This window comes from Anoplopoma fimbria, chromosome 5, assembly GCF_027596085.1.
Source record: "Anoplopoma fimbria isolate UVic2021 breed Golden Eagle Sablefish chromosome 5, Afim_UVic_2022, whole genome shotgun sequence".
In the NCBI taxonomy this organism is placed as follows: Eukaryota; Metazoa; Chordata; class Actinopteri; order Perciformes; family Anoplopomatidae; genus Anoplopoma; species Anoplopoma fimbria.
Window position 1 is genome coordinate 17066774 of NC_072453.1, and position 20241 is coordinate 17087014.

General features: G+C 42.0%; 1 protein-coding gene across 1 annotated transcript; it reads right to left on the reverse strand.

The window, feature by feature from the left end:
* Nucleotides 1-386: 386 nt before the first annotated feature.
* cdc42ep4b (CDC42 effector protein (Rho GTPase binding) 4b) lies at nucleotides 387-17723 on the reverse strand. The gene is made up of 2 exons (XM_054598863.1): nucleotides 17524-17723; nucleotides 387-2127 (listed from the first exon to the last, which is right to left on the reverse strand). The coding sequence occupies exon 2, from the start codon at nucleotides 1939-1941 to the stop codon at nucleotides 937-939; it is 1005 nt and encodes a 334-aa protein (XP_054454838.1). The 5' UTR covers nucleotides 1942-2127; nucleotides 17524-17723; the 3' UTR covers nucleotides 387-936.
* Between the last annotated feature and the right edge of the window lie 2518 nt (nucleotides 17724-20241).

Here is a 20241-nt window from a genome sequence, read left to right on the forward strand (position 1 = left end):
TTTGTAAGAAATTCAACATGTCAGAAACCCCCCCTGAAAAAATCAAAACTTTTTAAGATCTAGCAGTGCACATTGATAATAATCCATCCCTTATGAAGATGTATGAAAAACTTCCACAGCTCTCTGGGAATTTACAAAATGAATAAAAGACAGCGGCAAAATGATAAACTACCAAACTCTACTACTATAGACCAACTTCCAGATATTCTATATACATAAAATAAAGTAAAAAAATAACAGAAATCAACCCTTTAAGTCTGACAGGGAAAACGTTTTATCTATTTTATCTATTTAGTGTCAATGCAAAGACATTTCATTGGCAAATAAGACTCCATGATCACTCCCACACTCTTCAAAGCTATCTGAGTTTCACCTCTTGTCCTTTTCCTCTTCCTCGTTAAGAATCTGGAGTACACATCCACATGTGGTCTGTGACCTCGCATATCCCTCTCCTCACCTCACACATCACACTCCAAATGGGATATTTGTGTGATTGACAAATGAGGGTACAGTTCTCCAAACCTATGGTCACCCTTAAACGTTTAAGTGATTCAGGCTGGATGATTTGTAATGCGGACAAATTTGAGGACAAGGTTTGAACTCGAGAGTCTGTCTTATTTGAAAATGGAGAATTCCCCGGTCATAATGAGTTCAGAGTTTGACATTGCAAAAAGTGCAACGATCAACGAACCCAATCCTCTATAAAGTCACTTTGTGAGCCGGTCTGTATGCACTCGGCTCGCATCTCCTCGCTACAGCACGGTGAATAAGGCTTAATTGGTTTCATTTATGATGTTGAACAAAGTGTGCAGAGATACGATTGATCTATAAGCAGCTTAAAGCAGATGTGGCCCTGCATCTGAATCCATCGCTTCTCTTCCAACTTGGTCCTCTCAATTAGTGTCCACAGAGACCGTTCATGGCGATGAAACCAGCCTACACTCGAATCTCATCGTCACCTTCGTCATCCATGTAGGTGAAATCTCTGTCTTCTTCCCCACGTGGCGAACTGTACTTTGCACTGTCCGTGTCGGCGTCGTGGAGGTGGTGCTGAGGTTTCTCCTCAGTGACTGAGCCGGAGCTGGACACGGAGTAGTTGTCCAGGTTGTGGTGGTTGTTCCTGGCGTGTAGCTCGGGGGTGTAGGGATCCACCATGGGCTTCTGCTGGTACATGCTGCGAGGTGGCCTTGCAGGGGCCAGATCCTCCACTTCATCGTATATATGGGGAATGAGGGAGGGCGACGCACGGCCCTCGCTACCTTTCCCCTCTTCGTAGCCGAGGTCGTCCTCCTCGCAGCCCTTCTTTTCCATCACGCTCAGGATATCCCCGAGCATGGAGGGCCCCAAGTCGATGTGGAAGGACATCATAGACTCTGCGTGCTTCATTCCTCCTCCCTTAGGCATGGAGGGGGGCAAATCTGTCAGTTCGCCGAAATTGTGCTCGTCGAACTCTGCATCCAATGTCGCCATCGCCGCGGCTCCATTCACCGGCTTGCTCTCAATCTCCGACAGCCTCTTCATGGGGCTTGAGGAAACGCTCTTCGGCAGTTGGTTGCCTCGGTTAATATCCTCTTCGTTTAGGTAAGGCAGGGATATGGCGTTTTTCACAAAGGTGGACGAGCCACCAGAGGGCCCCGTCGTGTTGTACTCATACTTGTCCCCCCGGTTTACGGACTGAGAGCGCTTGCTGCTTCTGAAGGTGCGGGACAGCAGTCCTGGTTTGGGCCCCGGGGAGCTCTGCTTTGTTTCCGGCTCTCTGGGAGGTTCCCCTGACCGGGTGCTAAGGAATGAAGTGTCCCCAAAGGCATCCCCGCCCCTGCCAACGTGCATGGTGTGGCGGAAGTCCCCCAATGGAGCGCTGATCATCTCGGCCGTCAGGTCAGCCCGAGACCGCCGCTTGGACTGGTTAGAGTTGTGCACCAGCTGCTTGAGTATCGGCATGATGGCAGTCTGTCCCGTAAAATCCACAGAGGGAAAATAAACTAGCTTCTGTAGGAGTTCAGTAGCGTTCCCTCCCAAAAATGTTGGCGATGGTATGAGATGTTAAAGAAAGTATAATTCCAGGTGTTTAATGTGAGCAGCCATTCTGGTCCCCCAGCTCTGGTTTCATCTTCCCTTTGGATCGGCCTATGAAGAAGAACAGAGAGCATTAAAGCCACATCGGTACTTATATCTTTGGCAGGCAATGTGGAAACATAAAATTAATAACAAACACCATTTCACTCCACCGAAAATCTAACAACCACTCTAAAAGCCTCTCTAAAGAGCCATGTCTAGTCATTTATCATCACCCACGGTCACATTACTCGCTCTGTCCTGATCTGCATCGGGTATGGAAACTTTTTTTTGCCAGAGATTCAAAATGAAGCGTCACTTAAGTGGTACTAAACTAACAAAAGCTTTTATATATTCAGAAGTATGAGGGTCTTATGCAACGGTGAAGGAAAGTTTTACGGTTAAACGATCAAAGCACTTTTCTCACCTTACTTAAGAAAACAGTAATAATAACCTGAGTGAGGCTCACCAAGGCAGAATAAGTTCCCATTAAAATGTGGCTGTACAATTCTTCGGGTACATTTTTATTTTTTTTATCTCCCCCCCTACAAAAACTGTAATAGGCTGCCGTCACATTCAGTTTTTCAAGTGGCTGCAGTGTCCGCTGTCTCTGCTGTGCTTTAGTTCCCATTTAGACCCCTGACTGTTACATAACCAGCAAGACACAGGATACGGGGAGCCGGAGCAGTTCAAGCTGGCAGGAATAAAATAATGAAGAAAAAAAAAAAGTGGAGCAGCACTTCTTCAGTGTGGATCGACTTACAGCACAGCTCCGAAAGTTCAGATCGGCTACATTCTGTTCCAACCCTCCTACCATGAAGAGATGAAATCTTTCCATTGCTGCCTCTTTGTGTTATTCTCTCAGTTTGGGGCTTTTTTGTCTCTTTAGCCTTGAAGGCGGATTGAGAGCCTCCAGCTGAATATTTTGTTCTGCCTTTCAGTGCCTCATTTTTGCATCATCAGTTTTTCACTAAACATACATCAATGACAATTTGACCTCTGTCTGTCTATAAGCTCAGGTAATGGCCAAGTCATTCATTAAAGTTTGAATAGTTTTCTTATATGAGGAAAGCAGGGTTCTTTTGATTTAATGCAGCTCACCTTGGTCCTGTACTTGCTCAAAAAGCAGATAATAGCGCTCATTTCATGGACCAAACTGTCCTCACGTCACCAGATTCAAGCCCTGAAACATGACCTTAAAAGAGAATCGAGTGGAGAAGAGGTTTAAACACCCACTAATGTGCTGGCTAAAGTCCACTAGCTCCATGTGTTAATGGCGTTAACAAAGGTTTCCATTGTTTTAGCCAGACAGCAGTCCCATCATTCTCTCTGTTGTCAAACTGTAGCTAAAGCCCACGCTCCAGGCCTCGGTGCGTGTCCCCGCGGTGAATGAATGGGGGCTTCACTCAACAATATTCCAAAAGGAACGTCACCCATGAAAACATTTGCATCTCTGACAAGAACCCATTCAATTGGAAAGGCAACAGTAGCACTAGAGGGAACAGAGGGAGGTTTGATAGATGATAAAAGCTTGCACTGGTTTTTTTTGTTCGCTGCTCTTTCAAAAAGGAGAGATCATCCCCGAAGAGAACTGAACTCTATCCACTGCCGGAGGTTTTATCCTCTATATTCAACTATTTTTTTCTGTTGATCTGCTGCCGGTGGAGATGCACTGTCCTCGCAACAAAACCAAAAAGATGGCACAAAAGACGGCCAAACAAAGACCAACGGCATTGACAAATACTACTTGAAAAGCTTATTTTCAAGTTCTATTGTAAAAGCCTTTGGAGTTCAAGTTAACACCCTTATACGCAACAACTGGAATGGGCTTTGTGATGGGAAGACTATTTAAACAGCAACTGGATGCCAAAGTATAAGATTATAGCGTAGAGCTAACAAATGCCCACAAAGTCCCTCAGAGCCGCCTCATAGTCGTTAGATTAGTGCAGTATGATCCATTATTAGCTACACCCTTTATTGCTTCATGCCCTGTGCAGAAGCCAATTAGTATCCTGTGCACAAAAAGGCTGTTGAATGTGTGACTGACCACTCATGACAACTTAAAACTGATACGTTCCTCCCCGCTGCCCATAGTTTTGCATTTCTCTATGGCAACATCGGAGCAGAGCGCTGGCTACCAAGCGAGCTTCCTGTCTCTAAGCCGGCTGGAGACGGCCAGAGAGATTTGATCCCCTACACGGAGAGATCAGCCCATTCAGATGGATTCAGATGGATGGATTAACCCTTCCTGGTGGCCACATGCAGGGCAAAAAGACAATCCCCATGGAGCTATAGCTGAAGGGGGGAATGCCTTTGATGTGCCCCGTCACTCAAAGACATTCAACCTCTGCATAAAATATGTTAGTGGGTGCTCAAATATCAAAAAGGTGCAAACCCCACACCTTTAGTCATTCCAGGAAATGGCCCATTTCATGTCTATTGGGGCCCCTTGGTGTTTGATGAGGAATAGTTCAAACCCCCACAGGGTCATCAAGAGCCCATTATTGTGGGCATGACAAAAGATGAAGTACGGCCTGCAGGCAGTCCTGTCATATGCAGTTCTAGCCTTTCAGTATTTTTTAACAAGATAAATCGTGGAGAATGGCAGAGTTCTGAAAGCCCTTTAATGCTGTGCATATCAAATTATAGCTGTGTTAAATGTTATAAACATATTTTGTTCAGTTGTTCTTGGAAGTTATTCCACGCTTTCCCCGAATCCGTGTTAAGCATTGAGTCACACTTGAGCCTGATTTTATCTTTTAAATGTCATGCCTGATCTTGTTCTGGAAAATAGAACAAAATACCAATCATATTTACATAGTATACAAATACACTGATTATGTTATCTTGGCAGGAGAATCTCAAATGCTTAGGTTCTCATTGATAAGTTATCACAATTCTTACAACAAGAAAGAAGTCACCATTATGGGGCTTATTCTTTTTTATATTTGTAGAAATGATGTTGAACCGTCAGGCTGAGAGGAAAGTATTTTTTGTTCCAATATTTTCCCACCTACATGTGACTAATATCTCAATCCTTTGGACTTCAGGTCATTCTTATTATGACGGATTGTTTTTTCCCCTCATTTTAGACCTTAAAATAGAAAATAAGTAGTATTTAACCTTGTATTTTCCTCAATTCTTTTATTTCTGGGGGGAGGGAGGTGACGTATGAATTGGAATTAATGTTCTTAATGATTTGCTGGTGCTGCCTCTTAGATTCTGTGAACGTAGGGAAAATAATATAGGAGACACTCAACAATAAATGAAAAAAAAAAAGGTTATTTCACTTCAGAGCCCGGACAGAAACATACAGTAAATATCTGAGTGTTTGCTCGTATATTCGCTGTCCCGAAGTCAACTTTGTGACCAGGGATTCCAGTCTGTCCCGTATGGTCCATACCACACACCTTCTCCACTCAGCTGGGAGGCAACATTCCATCTCAGCTCTCTTTCTACAGGCTCATGAAGCCAAACAGACAATTGGGTCATACTTCTCGGACATATCCTTCAATATACACAGACAAATCACACATACAGCCTAAAAATGTCCATGTTAGAGCACTCAGTATGCCCAAAGAGATATCAGGTATTATCTTGTTCGTTTTAGTTTTAGAGAATTATTGGCTCAGCCGTCGTGCCAGCCAGTGACGAAGCACTTATGTAAGCCAACACTCGAAGTGCCACATGACTCCAGCTCCGACTGAGACAAGTGGTGACAGGGGCCATGAATGATTGAGAGCATCTCATGTCGCTGGCCGACTCTGACAGGCGCAGAATGACTTCATAACAGCCACCGTGCTCGTCAGCGTTCAGTCTCACTCTTGTAATCCCGTGGATCACAGGCGCCATACAGTCCTCAGTGATCCCACGCCACTTTCTCTCTCTCTCTCCTTCCAGCCAATGAACAGGGGAAAGAGGCTTTGCCTGCTTATCCCATCTCAGTTCGACTACTGTCAATTTAAAGCAACAGACAGACACTGACTGCGATAGTTCCTGGGTTTTATTTTTGGCTGCCTTTTGAATTTTTTAATAAGAGAAGGAGAAAGAATCTATCATTTATTCAAAAGGTGGAAGCCTCCATGCAAGAGTTACAGGGAGACACGTAAAGTGTAATTACACAACAGTTACTTTCATATCTATAGACTATAAGCAAGATGTGCTGTTCCAACTGGGAAAGCAAACAGTGACAATTGTTGGGTTTATCAGTTACCCAAAAATGTATCAATGGCAAAATAATCATGTCATATTAAGTCATTAAATTGCACACAACATGCAGGTATGATTCCATATCCAATTCCAGAAATGTGTTCAGGAATATCATATAAAAGCTGAGGACTCTGTGATCAACAACACTTCCATTGTTAAACAAATGCACATGCTCATTTAAGACCAGATGACATTAAACTCTAAAACCCTCTTTTTTTTTTATATATACTATTATAAATCTTGCCTAGTTTCGCTTTCAGTCCTCTGTTGTTCTTTTTTTTTTAACAGATTTTCTTGTCTGAGAAGTAACAAACCCTCTGCTGTGTTTAACCTTGAATCTGCTCCATTGTTCAGTCCTTTTGTCAGCAACATTGAGATGCAAATGAATATACGAGTCAGCCAACGCCATCTATGACATTGCTAATCAGTTAATCAATGGCGCTGCATAAGAATGGAAAGTTCTAAACTCTGACAAAGAAGGTCAGCAAACTTCATTTGCAGCTACTTTTGTGAGGCCCATAGTCTCCAGCTCCAACATGGGATTCCCACGGGGGGAGAAACGCCCACAGAGAAACACTGAAATAACAACACGGACCCTGCCTGTCCATGAGTAGCATCAGTAGAACACAACAGTTGCATTCAGGATGTATTATACATCTTAATAAACAGTTCTATAAATGAATATAATGAAAAAAGAATGTATTAGCAACAATGCTAGAAATGAGGAGACCTCATCGCCTAAATCAGCCTCACATGTTGCGTTTGTGTGAGCTCATAGCTAAGCCTCCATCTCAATCCTCTATGTGTTTACAAGTTCCCTCCAGTCCAACTTCTACATATTTTTCTTAACTCACCACAGAGATAACGTATGAAGAAATACTCTGATTATGTAGCGTGCATTGTCAGTCTTGCATCCCATTATAGACACACCTGTAAAGGTGTGACTGACACAGTAACATTAGATATGACAATCTACAACAGTGTGACAACCTTTTAGCCACTAATAACACAGTAAACCTTCTTTGTTCTTCTGTACTAACTTATGACTGCAAGCTACAATATGAACTCGTTCTTCCTGTTCAACTTCATATCTACTCACACAGCTCGAAGGCTAACCCTGTGTGACAAATGGCGGAAATATCTTGAGCAGACACAGACCAAAGGATACGACTGTGGGAAACGAGAGGGTGCAACAGGTGTAACTCCGAGGGGAAGGACGATCTCACGGTAAACAGATCCTGCTCAGGTCGTTTACCTGGAGTGCTTCGTACTTACTGACTCAACACTGAGAATGTCTGAGAGGAAACAGTAAGCATTAACTGTAAAAGGTTGTTGGTCCTCCTGTACTGATCTGATGCAAAAAAACAACCTCTAAACACTACTGGAACAACTGAATATAAATGCCCATGTGGTTCTAGAGCTGCCTAATGTCCCATAACAGCCAATTCGACCATCTTTGTTTTGCTATAATTCATAATTTAAGTTCATTAAAATAGATGATGGTGTTTTTGACCAGTAGCTATCCTTTAGAGCGTGTTTAGTGTTTGTTTTATGTGTTACTCCAATGCAGAGGAGTCGATGGAGAAGGGTAGTAAAAAGCAGAAAAGTAAAAGTTAATTTTTTTCTTCAAATTAGCATAACAATTCATAAGTGACCCTGGAAATCTAACGTCCACTTACACGTTTTATCCGGTATCTCCATCCACAACATGCACATCATCTTTCACCAATTATTGATATTTGGTTTTACTATATTCTGCTGAAGAAGACGTGAGCTGTGATTGAAACTTCTACTTCCTAAAAACAGCCTATATGCTTTATAATGCAGGAATGTGAACATGTTTATTGACATTAAGGAGGAACAGAACAGTTTTGGCGAGAAAGCTCAAATTTCAAACAACACTTCCTTGATTGCAATGAATGAAATCTCCCGAGGGCCCATTTAGTACCTTAATTAGCTATTTTTTCAGTGTCAACAGACTTGTCCTTACATAACACAGTGCTATTAAATTTAACGATGCCCCCTAAAACGTATGCAGTTAGAGAAAAACATTTGTCCTAAATAATAAGCAATAATACTTAAAATAATCTAATTGGAAGATAAAGTTTATATAGTTTTGGAGTTGCCACCAATACGTCACATCATAACCTATAAAATGTCATGCTAGTAGGTTCTACTCTATCGAAAAGTGCATCAAGGTCTTTGTATATTATGACCAGATATACAAACATGTGAGCAACTGTGCAAATATTGTTATGGCAATGGTTTGCATATTTGACAATGTAGCCGCTTAAAGAAACCCGAAACCTGCAACAGTTTGGACCCGAGAGGAGATCAAAGGTGTTCCGATTACCCTGAAATGTTGCTGTATCTGCAGAAGACCTGACAAGACAGTGAACACTCATCATGTTCATGTAGAAAAGCTTTGGGGGAGATAAATTGGGAAAAATATACCTACATCAGCAGGACTGTAACCCGAGCACTGCACGCCCTCTGTACGTGTGTTTGCAAAGCCTCCAGGGCCCCAATGCTGCACGGGCAGAAACAAAACCACAGGAGGATTAATGGCAGCGTGCTCGACGAGAGCAAATAAAACCCAGCATGCCTGAGCCGGCCCTCCGCTCTGTGCGACACGAGTGCAAACTCCACACCTCCGTCAGTGTCACAAACTAACCAACGCTACCCAAACAAGCCAGCCTTTCTCTGTCAGACTCCGAAATCCATCTTCAATCGTGTCAAGATCCAAGCCCACACAGTAACACAATCACCACGTGACTAGGTTAAGTGATTTTTTTTTTTTTTTTTTTTTTAATCTCTACAAATCCTGATATCTAGAAACAGAGGCCAGGCCTCCAAACGACCTCTCTGTGTTTCCAGCCAGAGAGGGAAAAGAGGAACCTTGGCTGAAACAACCAAACGGAAATATATGAATAGGTCTTTCCTGATTATGTAATAAGCTACTGGGGAAAACATGTATGAATAATATCCTGAGTAAAAATGTAAAGGGCCATAACCTCACCCATGTGAAACAACAATACCGCACAGAAAAAAAAGGAAAGTCCCAGATGGAGGCGCTGAAGAGAAACACACCCTCTGAGGGGCGGTGGAGGGTGTCACCACGTTGGACTCACTCGGCCATGCCAGTACAGTGACAGACGTTCTTTCTCCGTGTCCAGCATGAAATGTACCCAAACCCTCATTAAGCCTACAGTGGAGAGATTGTACTACACTGTGTGTGTGTGTGTGTGTGAGTCCATGCACACATGTCTAATTAATCACTGAAATCCGGCCTCTGACAAACAGACTTCATTCATGCCTGGGACCAGAGGAGGGATCTCAGCCAAGTTGTTGAATTGTCCGTCCAATCGCTGTTGGACGAAAAAACAAAGCAGAATTTCTACTGAGGGTTGAGCTTAAAAGACAGAGCGGGGGTACAAAATGCTCTGTTACAGCGGGGGACGCCAAAGTCACAGTTGGCTCGCATGATAGTTAATGAGTTCAAATAGTTTAATGGCAGTAACGGCTGCTATTTCTCCAAAGGGAGAGGGTCAGACACTAACGAGTGGCTCACAATCAGACCTTTGGGGAACAAAATAACCACAAAATGAAGCCGGTGTCAGTGTGGCAACATTTTCACAAACTTTGGTGCAACCAGCAGGAGGCTTCTCAGTGTAACTGGAAGATAAGTGACCATTTTCTGTACTGTGTCAACGGCTTCTGGCCTTCTTTTTCTTTTTATAAGCAGTCTCCCCCCCACTGAAGTCAAACAGACAAACCGGCTATAAAAGGCCTCAGGGAACAAACCCTGATGACAGGAGGAGTTAATAAACCTCCCAGGGTGTTAACTTGAAATGTGACCAACTGAAAAAAACACTTGCAGACAAAAGAGAACACGCAAGTCAACAAACAAGGCCACTCCGACCTGATAATAGCTATTCACAACAGCAGCTGACAAGCTGAAAAAAACAACGTGACGGAGATAAAGACTGGAGTGTCTGCCCTCATAAAGCACATTGTTAAAGTAATTGTGCCCAAGCTTGATTTACCTACATCCACTGAGATGTGGTTAGTGCTGTGTGTGACGAGGCCATGCCTGCTGTGTGTGTGTGTGTGTGTGTGTGTGTGTGTGTGTGTGTGTGTGTGTGTGTGTGTGTGTGTGTGTGTGTGTGTGTGTGTGTGTGTGTGTGTGTGTGTGTGTAAATAGTTTCTGCTCAAGTGACTCTTCGGAGAAACCAGGAACACATGGGCTGATTACGTTTCAGCGGCTCAGCTATCTGAGTCAGAGCTGATCTGTGTACGTGCTTTACTCTCATATAGACTAAATATGTGAAGGCTGGTACTACCTTGAATAGTGAATTATGTTTATTTTATTAATAATTTGATAATCGAGTAAATGTTGCCGTTAATAAAGCAAAAATATGAAACATTTTGAAGAATTGCTGATTAAAAAAAATATTATTACTGTAAATGAATGACATATGGTTGTGTAAGCATGCATCCGACAAAACCAGCAATTTGAAGATTTCACCTTAGGCACTAGGGTTCAGTATTTTTCAACATATTTTGAGTGCAAGATTAATCAGATTTAAAAAAAACAATAATTAGTTGTAACCATCCATCCATCCATCTTCCATAACCGCTTATCCAGTTAAGGGTCGCGGGGGTGCTGGAGCCGATCTCAGCTGTCAATGGGTGAAGGCAGGGTTCACCTGGACAGGTCTCCAGCCTATCACAGGGCTGACATATAGAGACAAACAACCATTCACACTCACATCCACACCTACGGGCAATCTAGAGTCTTCAATGCACCTAAGCTGCATGTCTTTGGACTGTGGGAGGAAGCCGGAGAACCCGGAGAGAACCCACGCTGACACGGGGAGAACATGCAAACTCCACACAGAAGGTTGTCCAGCCCGGGAATTGAACCCGGGCCCCTCTTGCTGCAAGGCGACAGTGCTAACCACTACACCACCGTGCAGCCTAGTTGTAACCATATCAAGTGAAATGCCAAAGGCCTGGAAAAGAGATTACATTACACAAGATAAAAGCCACCATTTAACCTCATATAATACACGGCTCCTTTGAAACCTGTATATCTGTCGGCCAGCTGATAAAGTGCCCAAATTCTTAGAACTTTCGGGAATCACCACCTGGTTATGTCAGGAATGTCTTTGAGGTATCATCGGTGTCATCTTTCTTTTATTGTTTTATTTTTCTCGCATCCGGCATCTTACTTTCAATCAAGCAATGATTTGGATTTCCTGGAAACGTATGTCTGCGAGCATCAAGTTTTCATTAGTAAAGCGTATACAGATGGCCTGTTGTGGCTGTGTTTACGTGCATATGACCTGTGTGTGTGTGTGTGTGTGTGTAAAGTGAAGACTAAGTTTAAAGTCCTTCAACGGCTACCTTTCAAACGGTTCAAGGGTCTTCGGGGAGAGTTGAGTCAGAAACATAAGACTCATAAGACACACACACACACACACACACACACACACACACACACACACACACACACACACACACACACACACACACACACACACACACACACACACACACACACACACACACACACACACACACACACACACACACACACACACTTCTCTGTAACTCAGGAACCAGCAATGTCCCACAAAGAACAATAGAGGAGAAAGAACACAAAAAAACAAGGGAGTTCAGTAGAAGGCAGGAACCAAACCCTCTCGGCACACCCAAACCACACGCATGTACCTTTAAAGGACAACAGATACATGCACGTACACTAGATGGGGCTCAAAAGTGACCCACATGAGCGACACCCACTATTTTTTAGTGATTCACATTCATTTAATACAAAGAGACAAAAGGCCTTTGATGCGTATCTATGCAGGTAACCTTCCACCACAGTCCATTCACCGCTCTGCATTGGCGACCTATAAAACGTCCTCTAGAGAATCAGGAAGATATTGTGAGTCTTTATTCACATAAAAAAAACAAAAAAAAACAGCAATTCTCCCAAGATCATCTGACAATCATGATAAGAGCCCACAGTGGTTCATGTGACCGTTCCCATTCATTTGTCACATTGTGGGCCAGAGGCGAGAACAGTTACACCAACAGTCCTCTTTTGTTTTTATCAGTACGCTTGAGAGAGAAACCACCTGTTTCTGGGTCCATACAGAGCCACAAAACAATGAGGGCTTGCTGGACTGGAAACAGGCCAAAGCCTGGACCACCACGACCAGCTGGACAGCCATGTGTGTTTTCAATATATGACCCGGTCATGGTCGAGTCAACACATATTTCACCGTCCTTGCTGCTGAAAGCAATATTGTGTCAGAGATGGGGAAAGTTAATGCAATCATTGGTGGTTAATGTTTAACCATTTATTCTATATCTGTCTGCATTATTGCTGCTACAGATCACACAGTTGATAGAGAAGTGATTGCGTTTGGATGTTGGAATTTAACAACAAAGAAAGGCACTTCTAAAGAACTTCCTAACTGACTGTCACTTAGGCATTTCAGCTGATAAACCTGTATATTCCGTTTATCTTATTTCACCTTAATTTGGCCAGGACAAAAAACACTACGGTTTCCAGGACTGAGTATCTAAGGAGGGAAAACAAACGTTCTCAAACAAACTGCAAGTTGTGGGGAAAACCTGACTCAGAGACAAATCATAATGTTAAGCAACATGATATAGGAACTGCTGGGTTATTATTAGCTTCAAACTGTAGGCTGCGTGCAACAGAACATGCAATTATTAAATCAATTGGGCTACATGGGGACATGGCAACGTATGCTGCTCACAAGGAAACCTTTCTAAGATGGCACCATGTCAATGTGAAGGGCAATGCTGGTATTTGTCAACCCGGGTTGTGTTCTCATAATTTTGTCTATTATTAGTATTGATAATGAAAACCTATTATATGGGCTCTAGTCTCTATCACGAACATCTCAATCTGGACAAGGACCTCAGGATTCTAGCAACTTTTCAAAAAAAAAACATTTGACAGAGTCATCTCAAATTCTCTTTTCGTAATGACTAAACACAGAAACACAGAAAGTAGTCCCCTGGAAATCCCTGTAGGTGCTTTTTTTCTAAAACTGTATGAGGGTAGTGATACTTGTTAGCCACACAAAGTCTGGGTTCCCCAAATCTCTACAACAGAGGCGTGGAAGTCCATCATCAGGACTACTATAGACAAGACATAATGGACATAAATGTAAGAGTACAAAACAGGTTCAAATCAGCGACACTGATATTACCACCAGCAGCTCAAAAATGAAAACAAAGCTATGACACATGTTCCAAAATATGTTTGTGATAAGATAGGAATCCAGAGGACGTTTGCCAGACAGGTGCGCCAGCTGACGATGGATGCTGTTGTTCTGTGGCGCTCTTGTATACAGACGAAACCGCAGAGGATGTTCTGAAACTCTTGCAATGTGGGAACAGCCCACCGTGGGGGCCACAGTCAGCATCACTGGAGCGGCTTTTACCTCAGAGGGGGTAATTATCCAAACTGGTTTTACGCTTCAAACAATGCAGTTGAAGACACAAACAGTGACGGTGATTATAAAATGTGTTATTTTAAAGCGTGTGCTGAGAAGTTGTGGCGTCAATTTTTTTGCAAGAAGGAAGTGGAATGACTTGGAGTGTAAACCACACAAGAAAATAGTTCCTGTTGAACTGGTTATTTTCCTCCACACAGGTCACGTAACACTGACAGTAACCAAAATAGGCTCTGAACTGAGCGATCAGGTGACAGGTGCACACGGGTTGTTGCACAAAAGAAAAAGAGAAAGCGGCCTCTTCTTCCTGGGAACGGACGTGATATATTGTTGTTTAATGGGAATGTAAAGGGCACCTGGTTCACTGTGCCAGAATCAGCTCAATTTCACCCTTAGGAACAGGGTCGTGCTGATGATTGAATGTTGATAGATTTTTTTTTTTTTGGGGGGGGGGGGTCTGGCTCAAAACCTCTTACACAGTTTTGAGCTCTTTTAATTCAATTCAGTTTTAACCATTCAACACTCAATTTGTCTGGTTTCTAAAGAAGACTTTACATTGAAATACATCTTCTGTTCCACACATAAAATAGAACATGGCTTTCTAGAGAACAATAATAAATTCAAAAGGCCTTGGTGGACTAAATCAGTCCTCCATCAAGGGGTAGGATACATCTGTGGGGTCATAAGAGGATTAACTGGATAAAGCAGCAAAACAGCAAAAACATATTTATGCTAGCCCAAACTATATACATCTTTTTCTAGGTTTTCCTAAAAAAATTAATTAAAAAAAATTGTGAATACTGGATAATTTTACCTCTAAAATGTTTTCAGATGAAACAAAGGGGGAAAAAAATTATTTGGTAAACCATTATAGGCAACTAGAAACAAAGGGTTCCAAGCAGACATTGCTTTTATGGGACCACAAGCTACTAAAGGCTGGAATCCACTAGCTAAACAGCTAAATTACATTTTCTTCCTCCATTTATCTGACACTGACCTGGTTAATTTGTTTCTCCTGATCGAAAGCCAAAGTCAAACATTTTCTGCAAAAAACGCCCGAAGACTTTACATAACACTGGATTCTGCTTCCACATGGAGTCTGTTTAAAGATTAACTCAAAAACCCTCAGCATGATTTCTCCTCAGAGTTCAAAGACCTTGGTGCTTTCTTTGCAGGCGGGGTGAATCCTGTAATTGTCTGAGACAAAACAACTCTCCTCTGGGAGTTCAGCATATGCCTCAGTGCTTTCCAGTATCAACAGCTGAAAAAATTAACACAGCCGTCACCTTTGAAGGGATTAATAATTCACTGAAACTGGGGGGTTTCCACAGCCTCAGAGCTCTGGAGTGCATTACTAAAAACATGTTTAATGATGTAATAATATTTAAATAAGCGAGGTTTTCTACATATTTTAAATTTGACTCAAAAGCTAAGTGAAAACTAAAACATAACATTCCTTTCCCCCCCCAACTATAAGACCTTTTGTGCAGGCCATGTAATTGCAGCAGAGCCATGCAGAAGACCAAAATGTCAAGACATTCTCCCATCATTCCCTGTCAGCCTCCTATGGAGCGAGGGGATGAAGATGGGTGGATTACGGCGGCCGCTAACAATTTACATCGGCATTTCCTGAGGCATGGGAAGCTACAAGAACATGCAATATACTACAAGTTATCACATCTGACTCCAGTTAACCAATTTGTATTTCCTCCTCTCATATAAACGGAAGCAAAAAGTTTATGCTCCATACATTAAACCTCTACTTATTATGGAATCCACACACACACACACAAATAAAGTAGTGACTTGGTGTTTCACAAGGAAAGGAGTTGCCCTCTGCTTTAACGAACTGCTTGAGGAACTGCCTGTTCTAAAGAGTGCAAATGAGTCGGACTGCCTCCTCCCAACCCCCACTCATACGCGCCCTCTTTCCAGTATGAAGAAAAAACTGTAATGACCTCAGCGTAGTCAGAGTCGGGCAGGTAGCCAGCTTCCTCGCTACGCAGCAGCAGTATCCTCCAGAGCTAACTGAAATAGCCTCCATAGCAAAAAAAAGCACAGTCAGTCAGAGATGACACACATACTCCCCTCCCCTCTGACAATAGATCTTGATGGAGAGATATCTGCCTGGCAGCTCTGGAGAAGTCATACAATCAGGGGCTGAAAGGCCTGGAGTTAGCAGGATAATGCACAACGACACAGAAAAGCATGGAGGCCGCTTCTGACCTTGGCCTAAACCTTTCCACTTGCCACTTGCTTTATTTCTCTTTTATCACAGAGCTACCAATACAGTGCGGGGTAAATGATTCATCAAGCAAAATGCCAAACTGACCTCAGAGCTGTTCCGAGGGTGTGGTTGTGTATTTGTGTGTACGTGAGTGTAGGAGGTGGGGTCAGAGGGCAACGGTGGTACAAAGAAAGCACCAAAGCCAGTCCCATTTGTCAATATGTCCTCCAGCTTTTGTCCAGACCGGCTGTTTAACAAGACCGAAAGGCTTGATTACTGACCGTGAGAGGGAATAATTAAAGTGAACGTTATAGAACGGGCCTCCAGACTTTACAGTCGGAGTAGTGAAAGTCAAGCACGCACACTATACGGCCTGAGCCTGATGAATGAGGATGGGCAGGTATACGGCCGCGGTGGCTGTTCCAGAGTAAATTACCCAGTTCATCAGGCGTGACGACCACGAGAGGCAAGAGCCAGGTCTGTAAACACAAAACAGCAACGACTCGCTAATGACGCAGGAAAGTGGACAAATTGGGGAGTGAGGTATAAGTAGTGAATGTAGCCGGGCGGTGTGTGGAGCTCTGGGTAAATTCCCAGAGAGTAGCAGAGTATTCATGTTACGTAACGCTCTGTGAAGAGAACTGATGGTTCTGAGTCCATCTGCCCGCTCTGATTAAAACCAAATCCTGTCCTGTTGCTGGAAATAGTCATTTCAGACTGCAACCTAGCTCCCACTAGCCAGCATCTGTAAACTGAATAAGTTAATTATTAGAGATTTTCTTTGTTTTGTAGTTTGTGTACAGAGGTCTGTGGATCATTGGGGACTCCGAATGGGGATCCCAAATGTGGATTACTTTCCTTTTACTGTCATATAACTAAGTTACTTTCATTATTATATTATTGTGGCTTTGGCCTCACCTATAAAACAGATTTATGTCATTTCATAAGCAAAAACAAAGCAATATAACATGGAAAAAGGGTGTTTTTGTGACAAAATTAAATTGGGTCAATAATCTAAAAAAACAACAACACATATTTGGAGATCCTCGATACAGAAAAAGACAACTTTATGACCCTGATCCAGGCTGAATGCAATAAAAACTAATCATTCTAAAAGTGGAATAAATAACAAAAGTGTCTCAGTGACAGGTAAAAAAAAAAAGTTTAGGAACAAAGGGTTAATTGTAAAGCATAACTTGATCCAAAAGTTCTTCCCTTCAACCTGAAGTGTCTCTCTCATTGTCCCTGTCTGTCCTCACCAGGCCTTTGGAGGACACAGAGGACACAGAGGACTCACTGGTGTCCCTCCACAGGGGGCAGCCTGGAGCTCCACCAGGCTGCAATGTGCTGATTGACCACAAGCAGCGAGGACATTCAAATGAGATGCAGATCACAACTCACAGCATTCTGAAACACACACCACACACTGCCTGCAGCCCTGTGATACTCAAAGCCCTCACTAGTGGGCGTGGCTTAATGCATGTGATACACATCAATCAACTCTGAAACAATAAGAAGATACAATGTTACCTTTTGGGGTTTTTTTCTGGAAGTTTCAGGATGTAATCCACTGAACTATCCGAGGAGCAGATCTGAGTCCACGAAGTCACTTTGGTCTCCTCGACAGGACGGTGCGCTCCTCGGTGCTCAGATCTCCGTTTAGTTTGCATGTGTGTGGCGCACAAAGCGGCCCTCCCTCTCCTCTCCTCTCCTCCCCTCTCCTCCGCCTCTTCTCATGTACCACCTCCTGCTGCGGTTTAAAGGGACAGAGGCCCCTTTTTATCCACAACACATAAGAAAAGGCAGGGACAGAGGCCCCTTTTTATCCACAACACATCAACTTCAACTTGGAGGAGCTCCCAAGGCTTCAGTCTAATGGCAATTATATATATAAAGATATACTGTACATTTGTATTCCTGTTCTTTTGTTGTATAGTATGTGTATTTATTGTCTGTGTAGTTGTATAGTATGTGTATTTATTGTCTGTGTAGTTGTATAGTATGTGTATTTATTGTCTGTGTAGTTGTATAGTATGTTCTGTGTAGTTGTATAGTATGTGTATTTATTGTCTGTGTAGTTGTATAGTATGTGTATTTATTGTCTGTGTAGTTGTATAGTATGTGTATTTATTGTCTGTGTAGTTGTATAGTATGTGTATTTATTGTCTGTGTAGTTGTATAGTATGTGTATTTATTGTCTGTGTAGTTGTATAGTATGTGTATTTATTGTCTGTGTGTAGTTGTATAGTATGTGTATTTATTGTCTGTGTAGTTGTATAGTATGTGTATTTATTGTCTGTGTAGTTGTATAGTATGTATAGTATTTATTGTCTGTGTCTGTGTAGTTGTATAGTATGTGTATTTATTGTCTGTGTAGTTGTATAGTATGTGTATTTATTGTCTGTGTAGTTGTATAGTATGTGTATTTATTGTCTGTGTAGTTGTATAGTATGTGTATTTATTGTCTGTGTAGTTGTATAGTATGTGTATTTATTGTCTGTGTAGTTGTATAGTATGTGTATTTATTGTCTGTGTAGTTGTATAGTATGTGTATTTATTGTCTGTGTAGTTGTATAGTATGTGTATTTATTGTCTGTGTAGTTGTATAGTATGTGTATTTATTGTCTGTGTAGTTGTATAGTATGTGTATTTATTGTCTGTGTAGTTGTATAGTATGTGTATTTATTGTCTGTGTAGTTGTATAGTATGTGTATTTATTGTCTGTGTAGTTGTATAGTATGTGTATTTATTGTCTGTGTAGTTGTATAGTATGTGTATTTATTGTCTGTGTAGTTGTATAGTATGTGTATTTATTGTCTGTGTAGTTGTATAGTATGTGTATTTATTGTCTGTGTCTGTGTAGTTGAGCTGCTGCAACACTTGAATTTCCCCCATGGGGATCAATAAAGGAATATAATTAAATCTGATCTTCAAAAAGTAAACAGCAGCAGGACATTTTAAAGGGGAGACATGTTGGGAGTTTCTTGGTTAGCGCCAAGCCCCAAATGAAGAGCGCCTTGGCTTTGAAGCAAATTTTGCATATTGACCAAACGGTGGAATCACAATTTCCATGTCCGTCACGTGATGCAATGAGGCCCAAAATAATACTTTTATTCCATAGACTTACATTGAGAAAGAGACACTTTTAACTAAGCAGATATCTTTTTTTTTAAGGGAAAACCTTCCCCAGTACAATCACTTGAATAACCCTTCAAACCGTTAAATCATTAGCTCCTAAAAGTTATAAAATGTGCTAATTGCCAAATCATCGTTTATGATCCGTTGGATGTTTGTATGAAGGAGAACAAGGCTGGATAGAGGGTCTTATCTTCGGCCCCCTGGATGAGAAAGATCGCCGGTAGTTTCAGGGATTTTCATCTTAATTATCAAACTTTTTTGCTTCATTCGCCACTTAGCAACTTTGAAAGGAAAGAATTGGGTAATTCATATTTATGCTACAGTGGTATAAAATCTCCAATCCAATCAAAATACAAAATACTTACTTGTATGCCTGCGTGTTCTCGAGGCCTATGCGTTGGGTTGATCAAAAGCCACACTCCTTCTCATGCATGCAACAAGGCACACATACAAACGTGTGCATAGTATGTTTTGGTAAATGTAATAGTAATTAAGTTATTAAATAATTAAAAATACTCACTAAATATTATAAATGTGCTAGCATGAGCAGAGTCCATAACATTCAGCAGGGATTAATGTTCTTCCTGCATATGATTTGTAGCATTAGGGCCAATGTACTGCAGGGTAGCCCTTACTATAATTAAAGGTCCAAACACATTGATTTATATTAGTACATACTTAAAATAGCCAAGATGGTAATGAGGGTTGACTTGGTACACAATTATTTTTGACAACTTCCAGATTACATTAACATGGGCCTTTAATTTCATACACATACAAAGCAAATGTACAACCTTTGATGTATTTACTCATTCCGGTTGTGTAGAAATGAGCTCGTTCCTGTGTGGTTACAAAAGCCATCTGGTCCTCAGGTGTGATCTTTACTTCCTGTTACTCTGAAGCGTCATGCGCCCACCTGTAACTATCATCAGGGCTTATATTAATACATGATGGACCAATTAGTGGTGCGGCGTTTTATGGGAAGCTCTGTCTGGGCCCTTCAGAACTTCAGTGAGGGTATACAGGACAAAGAACTTTGATGGCACACATCACCCCTGAAGCGGGCCCCTCATTCAATTATTGCTTCCTTGTGTGGCTTTGTGTTGTACG